General features: G+C 37.3%; 1 protein-coding gene across 2 annotated transcripts in view; it reads right to left on the bottom strand.

Annotated features, from left to right (window-relative positions):
- Positions 1-18,696, bottom strand: part of DGKB (diacylglycerol kinase beta) — a 362,852-nt gene that overhangs the window by 315,539 nt on the left and 28,617 nt on the right. For both annotated transcript variants that reach the window (XM_040593354.1, XM_040593355.1), the window contains exon 2: positions 15,351-15,610. In XM_040593354.1, coding sequence (XP_040449288.1) covers positions 15,351-15,420 — 70 coding nt within the window. In that variant the 5' untranslated portion in view covers positions 15,421-15,610. The remainder of the gene's footprint in view (positions 1-15,350; positions 15,611-18,696) is intronic.

Below are 18,696 nucleotides of genomic sequence, written 5' to 3'. Positions count from 1 at the left end.
ATAAAATTTCAAAACGCAACTGGATGCCAACCAAAAAATCAGTTTGAACAATCTCAGCTATGATAGCAAGCTTCAAACCTATCTACTGATGGTCATTTGGCAAGGGCTAAGGGCACCCACTTTTACAAAGCTCCATCAATCACTGTAGTTATGCAGCATAAGTTACTAGACTTTTATCTAAGACTAAATATGTATAGTGCGGGGAGAAAAAAAAAAAAAAACAACCAACAAACCACAACTCTAGAATAAGTATGTGAAAAAAATATTTTTTTCAGAATTATATGTAAGACTATTACTTACACTAAATTGAAAGCCAGTATCAGTAAAAGCGAGAATCTCTCTTGGTGAAGCATTGTTTCATGAAAGATTAGGACAAGGAGGATATTCTGCATAACTATTAGTAAAAACATCAAGAAAAAAAATGCACAATTAAAGTAATAAAAATCTGCTATGATAAAGGACTTTGTTCTCCTTTTGTGAAAGGGATGAAAACATTTCCCATTCTTTGATCTGCCTTGTTTTATACAACCACACTTACTGGTTTGTAATAACTAAATAGGTGGGAGAAAGAGAAAGCACTTTCATCTCTTTCACAAAGAGAGGAGGAAAATGAGACAGAATCCAGTCCTCAGAAAGGAATAGGGCCTTGAGACAGCGCTTATGGAAAAAAAGCAGATGAACACAGGCATTTAGTAAAACAATGCAGAAATCAAATCCCAGAGATGCTTCACAATCTGTGGAACAAAGCAGATGATCAACTTTCCTAAGCTAAACTGGTTGGGAACTGTGGGTATATTGGCTTTTCTTATAATCACTCTATTTTTGAAAGATACAGGCATGGGCATGTGGTCTGTACAAAGCTTGGCCGAAAAGCACTAGAATGCTATTATAGACGTGTTCATAGTGATACATTAGCAGTCTGAATAAGAGAAGCACTTACAAAAACTCACCTGCTGTTATATACAGGATTAATCACAACTAAAACCCCTAGTTTGCCTTAATCACCACCTCAGAACGCTACACGTACTACTCTGGTGTTATAAGTTGTGTAGCAGCCAGCAGCAAGCAAACACAACTTCTCTATCGCTGGCGGCAGGAACAGCACAGGCGTATGAAGGAAGCTCTTGTGTATACCTGGTAGCTACTACATGACTCCCGAGGGGGAAAAACAAGACATGACAAACCCTTTCTAGAGAACAACTTTCTGTACATATAACATCTCCAGTGGGCATTCCTATCCAACAAAATTACGTCACTCCTTACCTTAAATAACACCTTTCAGTATAAAAGCTGAAGTACACATCAACTAGCAAGTTTAACATAACAAAAATGCAGTGACATGGTATATTCCTTATACATTATCCAAATTATATAAAGCAGTTTATGCAGCTTTATTAACTGGAAGCAACACAATACTCATTGAGGCCTGACTCCATTTCAAGCCAAAAACTTTATGTAGTGCAGAGACCATATTGCTAGTTTCCACTAAAATAATTAAATGGAGATGTGATTACAACTCACTGTGCATAATTATGCAAAATTTGATATTGTTTTTTATGTCAAGCTAGACCCTGAATGAAGATTAGCATATTTGTGCCTGGAACCCTTACAAAACTTTGCAAATGCATGCCTGCCAGGGACAGGATGCTAAGCTGTAGAGATGACCGGATTTGTTTGGGTTGTTTTTTTTTAATTTTGTTCGGGGGGGGGGGGGGGGGGGTGGGATGGGAGGCAGTGGTGTTAGCCAAAAAGCTACACAGGTTTTGTGGCTAGATAAAAAAATGGGGGTGGGGGACAAACCAGGAGGTGGGGAAAGAATCTCAAGTGCTTATGAAAGCTATTAATGGTAGGAAAATCATGACATTTAAAGTAAACTTATTCAGGTTATTTTAAAAAATATAATATTGTACAACTTTAAGCTCTAATGTGTACACAGAGCTGCAAAGTATATTAAGAGTCTGTCTTGGAGAGTTTGCAATTTGAAGAGCAGCTCAGTAGTACTCCTACATAGTCAGTTTATTATGCGTCTACAAGGCTGTTAAAAGGAAATGCTACTCTAGCACTTGCTTCTTGAAACCTAACCCAGAAAAACTTCAGTGCGTGCTTAAATTTAAGCATGTAGTTACACTGGGAAATACTTCAGAATGTGCTGTTGTACCATTTGGGACAACTTAATTATATTTTGTCATTCTTTCTGTGTATCCTTTAAACCCTCAGAATCATCCTAAAGGATAATTTAAAATTATGTCAAAGTATCATATACTGTTTGGAGATATCATGGTCCTTTTTGGAGGTATCACATGTCAGACCACATGTTAGATGAAGTAATAAGCTTGGACTTGACGAGCAACATGACAACATTGTGTCTGAGGCAAAACAGAAAAATACGGTTCTATGCTTAAAACAAAGGAACATGAAATGGGTCAGTATTCCTTTAATTATTAGCTAATTCCTAGTTAACTAACATCTTACCTACTTATCTACTGAAATAATTCTGAATGAATAATCATTTCTGATTTATTCTAGTATAAGAGCACCTCCAAAGGGAATGCGAGTGGCTAATTTTGAATTCCAGTTTGAGTACTTATTTGGATTCAACCTCAGCCAAAATTAGCTAAATAAGCAGTCAAGCTTTAGAATCAAAAATAATAGCACTTGTGCACAGATTTTCATAATAATGATTTTATAGAAAAATATCTACAAGGATCTCCACAGAAGATGGAATAGTTACCTTAATTTAAATCAATATAAAATTTGCCTAGCCACTAATTTTCTACTTGAATTCCTTCCCTTCTGCCCCAGGTCATTCCCCTAAATTTCAACATTTGTTTCTCTCTCTCTTTTGTAATTATCTTTTATGACCAAAATCCAAATGTCAAGAATTTCCAAAAATCAACCATTAGGTATTGAGCTCTGTTTTGGCTCCTGTCTACTGTTATGACTTTAAATTCCCACACTGATTTTGTGCTAATCATCTCTTTCTGAGATCTGTTCTTCTCTCAGCTTCATTAAATCACTCAATGCATTACCTACAAGTTGTAGAAATAAGCACAGATCCATGAATACTGGTCTACCAAAAGTTGGTAGGCTCCAACTTTATTTGAAGCTATTTTTTTTGTTGTTTCATTGACCCATGGCTCAATTCAATTATTTTTATGATTTTTTACTCTTCAGGATTTTCACCTTTTTCATCCCAGGAAGTCTGAATCTCCTATATTCATGCTGTTAAAATGGTAGTTACCATCTATTTGTAACCTTAGTTCAAAACTTGCATAACGTACTTACCTTGCCACTCACCCTTTTTCTTTGCATCTCTTCAATCTGCTTTCATCATCTCTGGTATCATTTCAATAATTTCCAGTATTGGATAGGCTTTAACAGTTTGGAAGTGCTGCTGTTCAATAAAGCACTCAGATACATTCTTAGCACATAAACTGTCTTCCCATTCTGCTCTCATAACAGCCTAAAATTTTCACTGTGTTTCCTTACATTAATTTCAACCCCTACAATATATAGTCTTTTATATAATATACAGCCTATGCTTTCTTCCAAAGCAGTACTAATGCCTGCCAGGGTCTTCAATTAATTCATTCCGATACAGATAAAATGCTAGATTCTGTCCCATCTCTGTAGTGAATTTCAAATACAAATAACTTATTAAAGTAGAAATAGATCTCTACTTAAAAAATTTTAAAAAAAAAAGGGAAAAAAAAAACCACCACCAAAAAAACAAATCAACAAAACCAAACCCAACAAACAAACATCAGCTAACAAAGCATTTTAAAGCTATTTGGTATGCCTTCATGAAAGAAAACATCTATTACTAGGTCAGTTAATTCTGAGAAATACATTCTTCTAAGCAAATTCATTATCACTAACTATCATTACAACTACAATTAATTTAAGGCTCTCAATAATTCAAATTATTTATAAACTTTTATGTTGAAAATAAAATCAAGTAGTTATATTTTCAGAAACTATGAAAGAAAATATTATATTGGAATTTAATCACAAGTTCTTTTCTTAATATTCCATACTGGTTTTAATAAAACTATAAACTACACAAAATCTGACAGTTCTAAAACCAAATTTAGCAATCAGTAATGTCCTCAGAAAGCCACTACATTTTACAATGCAGCCAACAAAACTATGCAGTGACACTCAATAACACCCACTAAAAGTCTTTCAAAGCCACAGAAAAAGCAATATATTTTTAGTGGTTGAAAAACAATGAAAACATACATAATTATAAGCACATTTAAAATTTTTGCTTCTTTTAATTGAAATAAAAGAACAGAGAGGAATGCAATCCAGGTCCCTTCAATCCCAACAGGGAGAGAGTCCTTCTGACACCATCAGGCAGCCCTAAGCCCACTCTTTTTCAAACAGAGACCTCTGATTCTTGATTTGACCCATCAAGAGCAACATATCTCCTGTTCTCATAAGCAACAGGGGAGGCAGTTTGGCTCTGCTTTCTTCAGAAATCCAGGAGAGGCAGAACAGCCTAAGTGGTAACGCTAATAGCAAGGTATATATTTTCAGTGGATGAATTGGACAAGCAGCTTTCCACTTCTGTCCACGTGAAGCTTTGCTGGGCTGAGGGGACCCACCACCAGCTACTGGTTCTTGGAGTTCAAATCCCATAAAAGCAGGGGGATCATCCTTTCTCTCAGAGCTATATTTTTTTCAGTTTTTCTGACAAGCCATGGATTGTCATCATTTGAATTACATGTTCAAACTCTTCTATAGCAACACAAGGACTAAAAATACATGTTTTTAATGAGACCTGAGATTCTGCCACAGTCACATGGCTCCCTAATTAGTCCATTCTCCCACTTTGTTTCTTCAAGACTTGGTGAACTGTAATTCTCTGTTTGTGACATCAGGCTCATTTCCACAGCAACCAATTGAATTATCCCCCAATCTTTATAATAGAGAATAAGCAATGAGAACAGATGAACTCTAAAGAAACAAAAGCTTCTCACTGTTTACATGCAAATGTCCATAGAAACAACCAAACAATAAAGAAAAAGAAATACAAAAGACACATAGAAACATGGGAAATGTAACAAAGGCATAATCAATGTTTATACATTTTACAGTGTATAAACACACATTCAGTAATTTTATGACCATGTGTCAGATTTCTAATAACCACAATATGTGTTCAATTCCAGTAACAGCTGATGCTGCAACACTAGGCATTAATGACTGGCAGCATGTATCTGTGCAGCTTCAGTTCTAGAAGGGAATTGTTATTTTTAACAGAGGAAACAGAAGCAAAGGTGAGATGACACCATTTGCCATTCAGGATTCTAAGACAGGAGGTATCGGTGTCAGCCACCATACACCATGTATGCCACAGACTTGGGAACTTAGGTTTTTCTATTTTGGACTTAGGAACTCTTAGATTTGCTTCCTACAATGATATCATTGAAGATGGAAATGTACAGTAATTGACTTTTCCCCTCAAGACTTATAATTCCCTTCTATTGCAACAAAGGCCCAGCATTTTGGAGCCTGATTATATTATTTAAGAACCATGGATCTACCTGCATGTTTAAGAGTTAACAAAACCCCCAATACTACTGGCAGTGCTAGAGCTCTTGACTAACTTAATCTTTCCCAGATACCTCAACAGCCACTATGTCCTCAGTGGAAACACTGGAAACTTAGTAGCATAATGTAGGAAACATGACTCTCCCAAAAATGAAGGTCAAACATTCTCCAGTCTCACACAACCAATATCTGTATTGTACTGAGCTACTGTGTTTCACTGCTTGGTGAGACTGAGTAAACATTGCAGTCTTTTCCAGGTGTTGTAATCACCTTCTCTCCCCCATTCTCCCACATGAAGCAAACATGCAAGATGGTTGCAAGTAAATTATCATCTTCTAGTGAGGCCACCATGTGCTCTTGATGACGTGACGGTATCCTATTCATCATACAGCAAGCACGGTAACTGCCTCTCTGTGTTCAAATGATGTGTCTGTAATAATAACAACAGCTTTTTTTAATAGTATTTTACACCTGGAGTCTCAGAGCAATGCAACTTGGTACTACCCAACATGCAGCATCAATTTTATCCCTTCATTAATTCCTCTAACATTTCTTCTATATGAGATCTAAAAAGATACAAAATGTTGACACTTTCACTAGCTTTCCTAGAATGGACAAATAGTGTGTTAGCACTATCACAACTGAGACCATTTGCTCTGTAATAATTTTGTTACCCCTAAATGAAAGATGCAAGTTTCTGAGCCACTGTATTTTTGCTCCTGCCACTCAATCACTCAGGAATCAGAAGCAGCTCTGTAGGATAGCAATTGAAGCTAAAAACAGTTGGTGCTTCATTGAACTGATCCTACTCTGGACCAGTTAACAACATCTTAAAAAAATTTGAATTACAAGTTTATTCTAAATGCCTATTGCCTTCTCTGCTTTTACTAAATGGACTAAGTCTCTTTCTGTTATGATGTATGGCCTCTTGCTAGTAGCCTCCAGTCAACAGCATGCAGCTGTAACAGTAGTCTTGCATTTTGCTGCCTACAATTCCTTTATATCAGAACTCCTGAACAAGTCAGGTATTTCTGGGAGCATCCTCTGTTCTGCAGAGGAATACAGGATCTTATAAACAGAAGAGTATGTCCCAATTTTGCCACCTGATAGTCATAAACAAATGTAAATTCATTATTTTCCTCTCTTAAAACATGTCTCCCCGCAGCTGGTATATGAAGTTTCTTGCAGTCAGAGTACAGGAGAGGATCTCTGAAAGTAGCTAAAACATGAACATAATACTGTAATAAGATATTCAAAAAGTCACTCAATGTCATCACTTTGTGCCATTGCTGTATACAATTCAAATAAAGTTCTAGGAAAGCCATTAGTTCCTAAAAGATTGTTTTAAATTAGAATATAGTAGCGTGAGAGGGACTGAAAGGGCTCAGAGGCATTGCTTTTGTCATGAAATAAAGTAACTCCTGAATAATTTGACAGGCCATTTAGTCAAAGTAAAGAGGTCTTCTCTTCTGCATTGTCCTTTTCCCTGAATAGCCTATCGCACCTTAAACAAGTTGGATGCCTTTCTTCAGTATGGGTATGGAAGCAGTAAACAAGTTCTGCGTACACCTGAGTATCCATCTGACAGCCATGAGAAGGTTCCTCCTTCCTCACAGTTGTGGACAGAGTCAATATGACTCTGTTTACCCTAGACAGGTTAACTGCAGAATTGACTGGCTTCTGTTTGGGTGAAAACACATCTGCTAGTCATAGATAAGCATATAACATGGCAGGAACACTAAGTATTTTAAGTCATTAGAAAGCCCACCTCAAAGATCCAGATCATACTGTATTATTGTATGTTTGGTGTTTGGTTTTTTTTCCTTCAGAAATGCTTGGCTTATCATACCTATCTTACAGTCTCTTCAAGACCTAACACAGAATCCCTGATGACAGAAAGGATAGAGACCATTAATACTTCTGCAGCTGGCATTGGTGTCCAGCTCTCCACTCCTCACAACTTAATCTATGAAATAATCTTCAGAGGCCAAGTCCCAACTACGACTGGTTAAATGAAAAACAAATTCACTTTGTATCTTTTCTATTCTGGATTTCAGTCTAATACAAGTTATAAAGTTGGATCTAATATCCTCATTTGTACAGACTGTATATAACCACATTCCTTCACAAGGAGTTAAGGTTTTCTTAGAATAAATCTGACTACAGCCTATACCTATCAGATAAAGTATTTCTATCCCATTTTCTCTAAATGGGTACAACACAGGAATGTGCACCCAGTATTTAAAATCATAGTTCTTAAGAAAAAAATTACAGTACCAATAGGCATAGTTCATAGCTCACCTGTCAGAAGAACTAAAGCAAGTGCCCCACCAAGCCCTTCAGTGGGACATCAGTTTCTCCTTGTCATATTTTTAGTCCTCAGTCACAGACTCTGAATTAGGACTCAGACTCCATGAATCATAAACTGACTCCTTTTTCTGGCCACTCCATCCCCAGCTGGCTTTGCATGCAAAGAGGATCTCCCACTAAACCGTGTATCCTTTTCCATGAAGTTCTCCAAGTGTATGGGTTATCATACAGGCAACACAGCCATACTCCTTTCAGCCAGTCTGACAGGCTCTGACAAAGCTTTATAAGAAGCTAATTTCCTTCATCTTTACTAACACCAGCAGAAACACCATACTCCTAAGATCCAATACTTGGGTAAAACTTCTCAGTAATCACCAGCAATTTTCTCTCTCCACTTTCCAAAATAGCCAAAAATCTTTATTCTTTGATGAGGCCCATTCCCTCATTGGAATTAGCACAATTCCATGTGGCACTAGAAGCCTGGGACCCTATGAGCGACTGCATAACGGCCCATAGCTGCTGGTGACCAGCTGCCAGATATATATGAAGTTCCCTACAGGTTATCATTTATACACATTGTAAAAGAAAATCTTTTCCATCTGTGAGAGCCACAGAATCAAACCCACCCAAGAGTCCCTGGCAACTTAATTCTGCACCAAAACTTCTGCTGACCTTCCTGTTTCTCTTTAGAGATCTTTTTCACAAATTCTTCCTTCATGTTCCCCTATAAAATTCTTACCACTGTCTAGTTCTTGCAGTAGCTATTGATGCTACATCAAAAGATGCTGCAGCAGCTAATGCTGTTCCTGATCTCACAGCCATTTCAGTAGCACTCCAGTATCTATTTATATCTGCAGGCTGTGACAGTCTGCCCAAGTTCTTCTCCACCAGCCTGGGAAAAACATCACTGCCAAAAGTTTTGCAAAAAGGTTTTTTTCAGGCTTTTTCCTCAGGGCACATTTTGTTGACAAACTCAGAAGGACAACACAAAACCAAGCTATTTCCCCAGAGCACGCATGCTGCCAGATCCCAGAGGTCTTTGCCTCTCTCCACCTATGAAGGGAAGCCCTGCCTTCTTTCTTTTAAAGCCTAGCTGAATCGTGAAACAGTCTTGCTTTAACTGTTTCCAGTCCCTTCAATATTTTCACACCTGCTTTTGGAGCAGGAATCTCTAAACTCCCCTTAAGAAATAATTAGGACTTCATTTAATAAAAAGGATTCAAAAAACCCTGTCCAAACTAATCACGATAAAGCTGTTTATATTGTTTCTCTCTAATGTCCTTAAAATTCAGGCTGCTGTTAGAAGCAGTACAGAACTATGCATATACCTGATTCTATACAGTTTAGAAGAAACGCTCTCTGCCTGAGAAGCCCTATATGTACCTTATCCTATGCAGTGACATTATTATGCAGAAAAACACCTACGTCTCTTCACCTTTCTTTCCCGCAGCCAGCATTGATCATGAAATCTGAAGGAGGGGAAAAATAAGAATTTTCTTCTTTTGAGTGCATGTATGTCCTTAGAATCTTCAGGATTTGCTGTGGGCTACATTATTATTGTTGTTGTTATCTCAGTTCTCTTTCTTTTCACATATTCTTGGGAAGCATTTTAATGACAGGCAAAAATCTAATGCAAAATATTTTCTACTTTTCTCTCTTCAGAACAAGAAGAGAGTACTTTTAATTTGACTGGCAAGGAGGACACAGAAGAACTGTCTTTGGAAATAATTATTCTTCCAAAAAACACACACATGCATATTAACTGCAAAGAGCCAAGTATTAGGTAATATGCTCTTTGAATTCTAGAAATACACTTTTCTTCTTTTAAAAGTAATATCTAAACTGTTCCAAAAAATTCAGTTGAAGCTCCAAATTATTTAATTATGACAAGCAGATGAAGAAAGGTCTTAAATTGGAAGTATAAAGTTGCTTTGTATTGGGCTCAAAAATTATTCAGTAAAACGGAACTACGGCTATTCCTTGGATTAATTTACTGGAAGATATTCCCTTAATAATAAGTTCTGAGTATTGCTTAGAGTGAAATGTTTTGTGATTAGGATTAAGTGGTGGAGAATTCATTCTCTTTTGCTGTTCGGTGCCATTTATGGAAATTGGGCAAAGCTGTTATGCATTCAGGAAAGAAATTTTACATTCAGGGTTTGTGTTCACCAAACAATACACTTGGATAAAACTGAGAATCATACTATAAATGTGATGAAGATGACAGGTAGACAAGATGTGGTAGTAACTTCTCAAGAGGATGCCAAGGACAGTACCTGCACACAGAGCTAGAAGCAGGCCTTGTTTGTTTAATTGTATTTGCAAGAGTGGATAGACTATCATCAAGCTAACAGAGTATCAATTAACAGTGGAACTACACTGAACTGGAACAGTGTCTTTCAGTCACAGAGTGGAAAGCACACGTCCCTGTCAGAGGCAACATGAGGAGTTTAATGGGCTTGGTATAGTGAAAGATCCACACACCTGCTTTGGTAACTAAAAAGGGGATTTAGACCAAATTCAGACCTCTAAACCCAGGACAGCTGGATCTATAATGTCCACACTATCACCTACAGTTCTGCACATATAACCTAACTCTGGAAGTACTTTAAGCTTATTATCTGTGCCACCTGTATCTCAGTATGGTTTCAAAATTCCTTTACATGACTAAAGCCAAACAATGTGGAAAAGAAGCAGCTCACCTAGGTGCCTCCTGAGTTCTGTTACAGTCTAAAGATAAGAAGAGGCACTTAATTTGCCTCTTAGAACCTGGGCAGACCCATTCCTCTGCGATTCCTAGAAACCATAATACCTGCAGATGTGACTGATTTCATCAGAGTCTGGCAGAAAGAATCATCTTCATAAAACAGGTGGAAGTGAGACAGACTTGCCTTCTGGTTAGGGGAAAGACAGAGGATACGAGTTCAAACTGAGCTTCAGCCTTGAAAGACACAAACCCAAACTCCTCACTCCTACAAGTTTGCCTTGTCTACTATGCAGTAGTCTGGGTGACCACTCATTCCAATCCTGGATCAAAACTAAAGCTGTGAGAGCAGAAAGGTGGTGGTGGTGGGGTGCTTATGCGGAAGACAGCAGCTGGAGGTGTCACACAAGCAACACTGTATCTCTGTAGCCAGTTTAGGTTGAGGGTATTCGGCTTGAGAAAGAAACTCCATGAGGGTTTTTTCTGACCACCCAGAAAATATGCAAGACACTGGCAAATGCATTTTAAGGAAAAGATTTCCTGGGTGGATAGGCATATGAAGTGCAGAACACTGACTCCTCACCTGAAAATAAATGAGCAAACCTTCTTAACCAACTATATTTAGGCTCCAAGGAGAAGCAGAACTTGAAATACACTCTGTGCTTAAAGCTTGCTACGGGTTAGCGCAAGGCACCTCAACACATCCCCTCTTTGGGCTCAACTGCTAAAGGTATCTGCTTTGCATCAACAATAGTAAATGCTGTGAATCACCAACACAGCATCTGAGCATGAGAGAGATGTAAGGGTGAACTCTGAATTCTACCCACTGAGCTCAGGTCAGCCTACTACACTCCCCTGTAACAGTATATTTCTTTAATGATTCTGAATTATAAAAACTTAATTAAAAGAAAGCATACATTTTATTTGTGCACCAGAATGTGTGTACACTAACATATCCGAAAAAACTCTTTCTGTACATCTTGTTGTTTGAAGTGCTATACTACTTTTTTCCAGTCTTACACATATCTTACTATCAAATACCTACATAAAATGACACGGCTTAAGAAATATTTCATATTTCAGCCTTCTGTTGTATTGGGCTTGCATGGCAAGGTTGTGGTAGCAGGGGGGCTACAGGGGTAGCTTCTATGAGAAGACACCAGAAGCTTCCCCCATGTCTGAGAACACCAACACCAGTCAGCTCCAAGACAGACCCACCACTGGCCAAGGCCAAGCCCGTCAGCAATGGTGGTAGCGCCTCTGGGATAACATATTTAAGAAGGGGGGGAAAAAAACCTGCTGTGCAACAGTAGCTGGGAAAAAGGAGTGAAAAATATATGAGGGAAACTACTGTGCAGACACCAAGGTCAGTGAAGAAGGTGAGGAGGAGGTGCTCCAGGCACCAGAACAGAGATGCCCCTCGCAACCCATGGTAAAGATGATGGTGAGGCAGGCTGTCCCTGTGCAGCCCATGGGGGTTAACAGCAGAGCAGTTATCCACCTGCAGCCCATGGAGGACCCCACACCAGAGCAGGTGCATCTGCCTGACAGAGGCTGTGACCCTGTGGAGACCCCACACTGGAGCAGACTCCTGGGCAGGACACAGTGGAGAGAACAGCACAGGCAGGAGCAGGTTTGCTGGCAGGACTTGTGGCCCCACGGGGGACCCAGGCTGGAACAGACAGTTCCTGAAGAACTTCAGCCCATGGAAGGGACCCACACTGGAGAATTTTGTAGAAGACTGTTCCCCATGGGTGGGACCCCACGCTGGAGCAGGGGAAGAGAGTGAGGAGTGATAGAGCCACTTAGCGGGCAACTGTCTTCCAGCCAAGGTCAACCCACCACAGTTGTACAAAAGTAATTCTGATTCCAATGGCCTCATGAAGTAGATGTGACTATCAGCCACTATGAGTACGATCCAAAGTCACTGACATCCAAGGTAGACAGGTTTCTGGGAGACTGTACTCTTTGTTCCCGTACTCACTTTAGGCCTGGTTCAAACTAAAATAGGGATTATAAACATTGTATTTTGTAAATTCAAAAAAGTGTATCTGTTAAAATTTCCATCATTAAAAAATAACGTTGTAATTTAGGTAAGATTTATGAAGTCAAGTCTCTACACCAAGCTGAATGAAAGGCAGAGCAAATTACGTCCCCACATATCAGCAGGAAAGTGGAAAACAATGACTTCATTAAAAATTCCCTACTGTATTCTGGAGTCCTTCAATGAAACCTGCTGCTTAGCCAAAGGCAAGGCTGGGGACTCATCACAACCCCCTGTAGGCAGGCAACTGCCACAGAGTCAACTTCCCCTATAAAGTAACCTTCTGACACTCGGATCATCTCTCCTTCCTGCAGGAGACCCACCAGTACCTCAGGTCACATGCTGGGGAAAAGTGCAATTCCTGTGGGGTTTTTCTGTTAGATAAATCAAAGTCCACCACACTAGCCAAACTCTGCTAGAAATTCGGTGCTTTTTCAGTTCAACATGTTTGCCATGTTCAACAAAGACAAAGGAATATCAAAGCAATTACATATTCAAAAACTTCATACAATTCAACATAATTTAATTACTATATGGTAATGAGTAAAGGCAACTACTGTCACAACATTCCATATCTCTGCATGTTAGATAAAAAAAGTATCAAATTCAAAAATGTTGGATCCAATTCAGTTTTTTTAAAAAATAGTGTGTTTTGAAGTCTGAAATAACACTTTTAAAGATACTGCTATTCAGTCATTCAGGAAAACTAAACTGGACAACTCAAAAATTCAAAATAAGCCCTATATCTGGGTTATATTCCCTTGACATTATACAATCAAAGTCTGTATACCATTAACAATTTTTTTTAATTGCCTCAGAAATTGAGCTATTTATACAAAGATGTGTCACATTTCACATTTTCAAACTAACATCCTTCTATTCCAGGAAAGCTGACGAAGCCTGAAAGTCATCATGTCTTTCTTTAATGTAGACACAAACCCACAACCAACTTCACCAAACACTTTATCCTGATATCAGGTTCTACTAAAGCAACAGCTCTATGTGGTTGTGTTCTCTGAACTAAGAACTATTCTCTCTCCATTAGAAATTTTCGATTTCTGTTATTGAAAAAATTAATAAAGAATAATTTTAAATTATTTTCCCAAGAAGTAGAAAATACATTCAGAACTTTTTTTTCTTAAACTGATATACTATGTTTACTATCCATTTGGTGATGTAATTTTTAGAAAAGCTTATTTGTATTAAACATGCGAAATACAAAGTTTTCTTTGCAATGGTCGCTGAAGGCAACAGAAGATTAATATAGAATTTTGATGTGTTCTTTTTAAGGTCTGTGTAATTGCATCCCATTCCCCTTTATTTAATGTTTCTGTGTGTTACATAAAAATAAAAACAACTAAAAAGCACAGATGTTTTCCTTTCTCAGATATCTTTAAGTCCTTCTTTTAATGAGGAGTCCCAATTGATTAAATACCAGGCAAGTATCAATGTCTTCTTTTCCACTATGAAATGAGAAACAAAATAGCTCCTTGTTTGGTAACATCATTAAGGACAAAGCAGTATATGGAGCAAATTTCCTTTATATTTATAACTTATCCTTTGAATCAAGAAGGTGGCATGGGGAGAAAACATACTTTGTTAATAAATAGAATAGTTTAAACTATACAGCAATTGTAGAAAACTGTGAGACTCAAATACACCTGTTCAAGAAAGCATGATGTAAATATTTCTGCCTGATTAGGTTTTTTTGGGTTTTTTTTGTATAACATTGCACTAAAAGCATCATTCATGGCTTAACTTGGTATCATGAAAATACTACGAATCTCCATCACATGCCAGTGGAATGTACGATTAAAGTTAACTCTAGAAATCATTTTATGATTATTCTCTTAGACAACTACACTGAAATACAATTAAGTATATGCTGTGATGTCACAGGCAAAACAAACCAACCAACCTCCAGTTTTCACCATTCTTCATTTTAATTTATAAGCAAATGGTTTCTTTAGTAATAAATCAACAACATTCATTAGTCATATGAGATTTTCTCCATTTTTAGAAATGTAAATTTAGACTATTCATCATATAAGAAAACTTCCTAAACGTTCTTGAGGTTTTCCAGTTCAATTATTATCAGGCTTCATAATCTAACTTCTCATGTTCAGCATCAGTCCTCTAAGCATGTAATTCCAAGCTATTTAAGTTGCTCAGGCCACTTAAAGGAAGTTTTACCTAAGCAATAACTCAAGAACGGGATAGTCATCTTTGAAAGGTTGTTGTTTCCTGCTCTTTCACAGGACATCACCTCCTTTGAAATGTTTATAGTATTAGAAACATCTTCATATTCAACACCTAGATGTGTTTCTCCTGGAACCTCCATGTTTCCTGCATGACTGCACAAGCCTTCTTTTTAATACAAAACCACTCTATTAGCAGCCTACAAATTGTTATGACGAACTTAACATGACAAAGCCATAAAAATATGCTCTCCAGATATCCATAATCACATAGCCACTAGTCAGTCTACATGGTACCATACTGGATAATAATTGTTCAGTAAAAAAAAAAAACCCAAAACCTACAGGCTCCAAGTGATTTTGTTTTTTCCCTCCAAAAAACATGTGTTGGATTAAAAAAAACATTAACCATAATTTAGCCCCTTACTTGACAGTGAATAATATCAATAATTAGTAATATTATATTCTGCATTCAAAATATTCTTTCTTTTTTATTAGCCATAAAATCATACTGAAAAAAAAAATAATCACTTACATTCTGCATATTTCTGAAGCTGAGAGAACTCTCCAGGACTAAGGTTAACCCACTTCTCCTGGCTCGTCATACTGGCGGTAAGGGTCTTTGTTAAATATCAGAAAAGCATTCCTTTTGATCCAGGTGATATAAATTCCATAGAGATTTGTAGCTTCAGTTCACAGTGCTTGGAGACTGTAGAAACAGCATTGGTCTATGTGGATGAAGTTTTTGAACTATGAACTGTTCCCAATGTGATGGTTCAGTGGAGAATTACGGCACTGTTAAAAGAAGATCAAACATTAGAAGCGTAAACACCACTTTTCTTATGGGATTAATTGGAACTAGTAAATATTTTCTTATATACAGTTTTGCTCAAAATCTTCCCATACAGTATTTTTCCATAAATAATTTTATATCTATTTCCAAATTTTATTTTTTTAATTCCAAATCCACTGAAAAACAAAAATTATTGATTGTTTATGATCAAATTGTATCTGGACACCTAGTGTTGGGATGTTTATGATTTAGTAGCAACCCAGTAAATTTAGTTCCCAATGATTTTAAAATTGGATTAACATAGCTGGTTTATTATCCAATTATGTTGTTGTACAATGCTGTGTGGCCTTATCAAAAATGCTCTGAAACTTCTAACTCCCCATGTCAAAAATGCAATGGATTCTGCAATTTGGTGAGAAATTCACAAGAGCTACATAAATATTAACTATTCTAACAAGATAGTAGGGGTTTGATTTCTAGAAAATCACAACATTGCTGAAGTCACTACTGAAAAACCAAATATAACTGTTGTCTCCACTGCAAATCAGTTCAAGGCACAAAAAAAAAAAAAAAAGGATCAAACTGTGGACACCATCTCATTCCAATTATAAGCAGTTTCTACCTCTGTAGGACAGATCTTAATAAGGCAATGCATTACCAACAGCACTCCTTGCACAACAGGTAGGATACTTTTCATCTAATTTTAGCCATCTGAAAGTCAGGTACCTCATTTAAGATTGTCATCCAGGGCACTCTTTTTAATCAGCAGAGACATACAGGTGGCCCAGACAGCAATTAATCCCTTCAGTTTCAACATAGTCTTAAAATGTGATGAATTGCCTTCTTGTGCTATTTATCTTTCACTAGTGATTACAGAGGTTGCCTAGATGACAAGTTTAGACTAGAAAGTTAATTTTAGACCATAAGTGGAATCTCTTTATATGTCTAGCAATGCATCATTTGCAAGGGTCAAATTACAAAAAGAGCAAAGGAAAAATTCAGACCAGAGGAGACTGACACAGTAATGGAAAAAGTACTAAGGAAAAAGACGTTTGCAGCTTGGGGAGGAAAGAAAAAGAAGTAAGATGTCATGAGGGAAAATGAAAAAAATAAATAAAGTAGCTAGGAACAGAAGCATATAAAAAAAGACACATTGACCTAATGATAGACGGGACTTTTTTTTTTGTATTATTTTGTCTTTACATATATCATTCTTGAACAAAGAAATTTGTGAGCACGCTTTCATTGCTCTCAGGCCCTTCTTGGTGAATGATTCAAGTACATGCACCCATATTATGATCAAGTAAAGCTATCTAAGTGCAATAACAAGTACTTGGCAGCTGCCTGGTGTTTTTAAAATTTGAACCAGAAGAGATTCCTATGCTCTTCATCTCTTCAAGTCAGAATAAAACATAATGATAAGGTGGAAGAGGTAAGAACTACAAACACTAACTGACTAACAAAAACTAACAGGAGCATGGAAATCGGGATGGAAAAAGCAACATAGGTATGGATAACGTTGGCCAAGTATAAGGCACGTCAGCCCTCAAACATCAGTGAATCAATATCAGTGCCAGAAAAAGGGCAGGAACTAGAAAAGTTAAAGCTGACAATCAGTAAGAAAAGCTATCCTTCTGTCTTGAGAACGTCAGTCCTCTTATTTATGACAAGATAAAATAACTATGGTCAACAGGGACATTTTAATCAAATTAGAGATGTTTCATTCCTGGCAGTTGATTAGATTGCAGTGAAGACAATTTTATTTTATCAAATAGGTATATTTTTTCTCATATTCTTGACAACTGATTAGGTTTTACTGAAAATGTTTTCATATTTGCATAACTGATTTAATAGAACCAAAGTTTCGTAGCACAATTTCATCCAGTATTATTTTTATATTCTTAACCACGTTAGTTTCATTACCTACAAAAACCAACTTTGCTGAATGCTCTACAGTATGAAATTATCTCCATTCTTTAATATGAACATTTGTGATAAGCAGCTTACCATTAAAATTGCTATCACTAGCAAGGTAATAACTGCTGTGCGCTCTAAACTGATCAATCAATTTACATGCAATGCCTTTAGCTGACCACTGTCTACAGCATTTGTTATATACACAGTACATGTACAGTGCAAATGGACACTTTCCCATTGACTTCCCCTTCTCCAACTTCAGACCTAAATGACCACCTCTGATATCCCCTACTGCCTACAAACAGTGCTGCAAGGAAAGGTACATGACCCGAATGAGGTGACAGCAATGGGAAAATTTAGCATGTTTGTGGCAGTCCACAGGAAAGAAGATGCAGGCTGTGTGTAAGCCAGCAGAGTTATTATAGAAGATACAACAGTTTAAGGCTACAGTATTATTTTGGAAAAATCTTCAGATGCAAGTTCCTCCCTTTGAAAGGGAAGACTGTGGGGGACCTAGTGGAACTAATTTGCCAAGTTTAATCCGGGAACAGTAATGGGGAGGTAGGCAGCCCTCTACTGAGGATGGCTGGTCTTTGGACTGCAGACAGGTCACGTACACCACCTCAAGGCATGTGACGCCAGAACATCTATAAACATAATGGGAAAAATCTTGGCAAAAGGAACCTTATAGAGGCTTCCTTCTTTTACTTCCCTGGTAAATTCTGCTGCAGGGGAGTCTTAAATAAGGAAAGGTCCCTGGTCCCTGCATCCTTTAGTTTTCAGTTAAACCTTTTACAGTGGTGGTTTCTCATTTTCTAAGTGTAATAATGTAGCTGTAGGAAACCAAGCACGTTATACAGATGCCGACGCCAGAAGCCATCAATGCATATCTGTATTATATAAATGTGTGTGTTTTGTCAAGGTGAACATTTTAAGATTACACCTATATGTTATCCAAATACCTTGATTTCTGTAGACAAAAACATTAATTTACATTATCTTTTTCAGTAGTTTTTAATTTAAATGTTCATTTGTACTTTATTTTAGTACTCTTTCTCTCAGTACTCCAGAAAGATCATGCAGTTAAAAACCTATCAGTACATGAAGAGGAAAATAGTAACAGAGATAATACTATCATGTAGGGGGAAAAAAGAATCTTGAATTAAAACAT

This window comes from Falco naumanni, chromosome 4 (assembly GCF_017639655.2).
Source record: "Falco naumanni isolate bFalNau1 chromosome 4, bFalNau1.pat, whole genome shotgun sequence".
Lineage (NCBI taxonomy): Eukaryota > Metazoa > Chordata > Aves > Falconiformes > Falconidae > Falco > Falco naumanni.
This window is presented reverse-complemented; position numbering and strand designations above follow the sequence as displayed.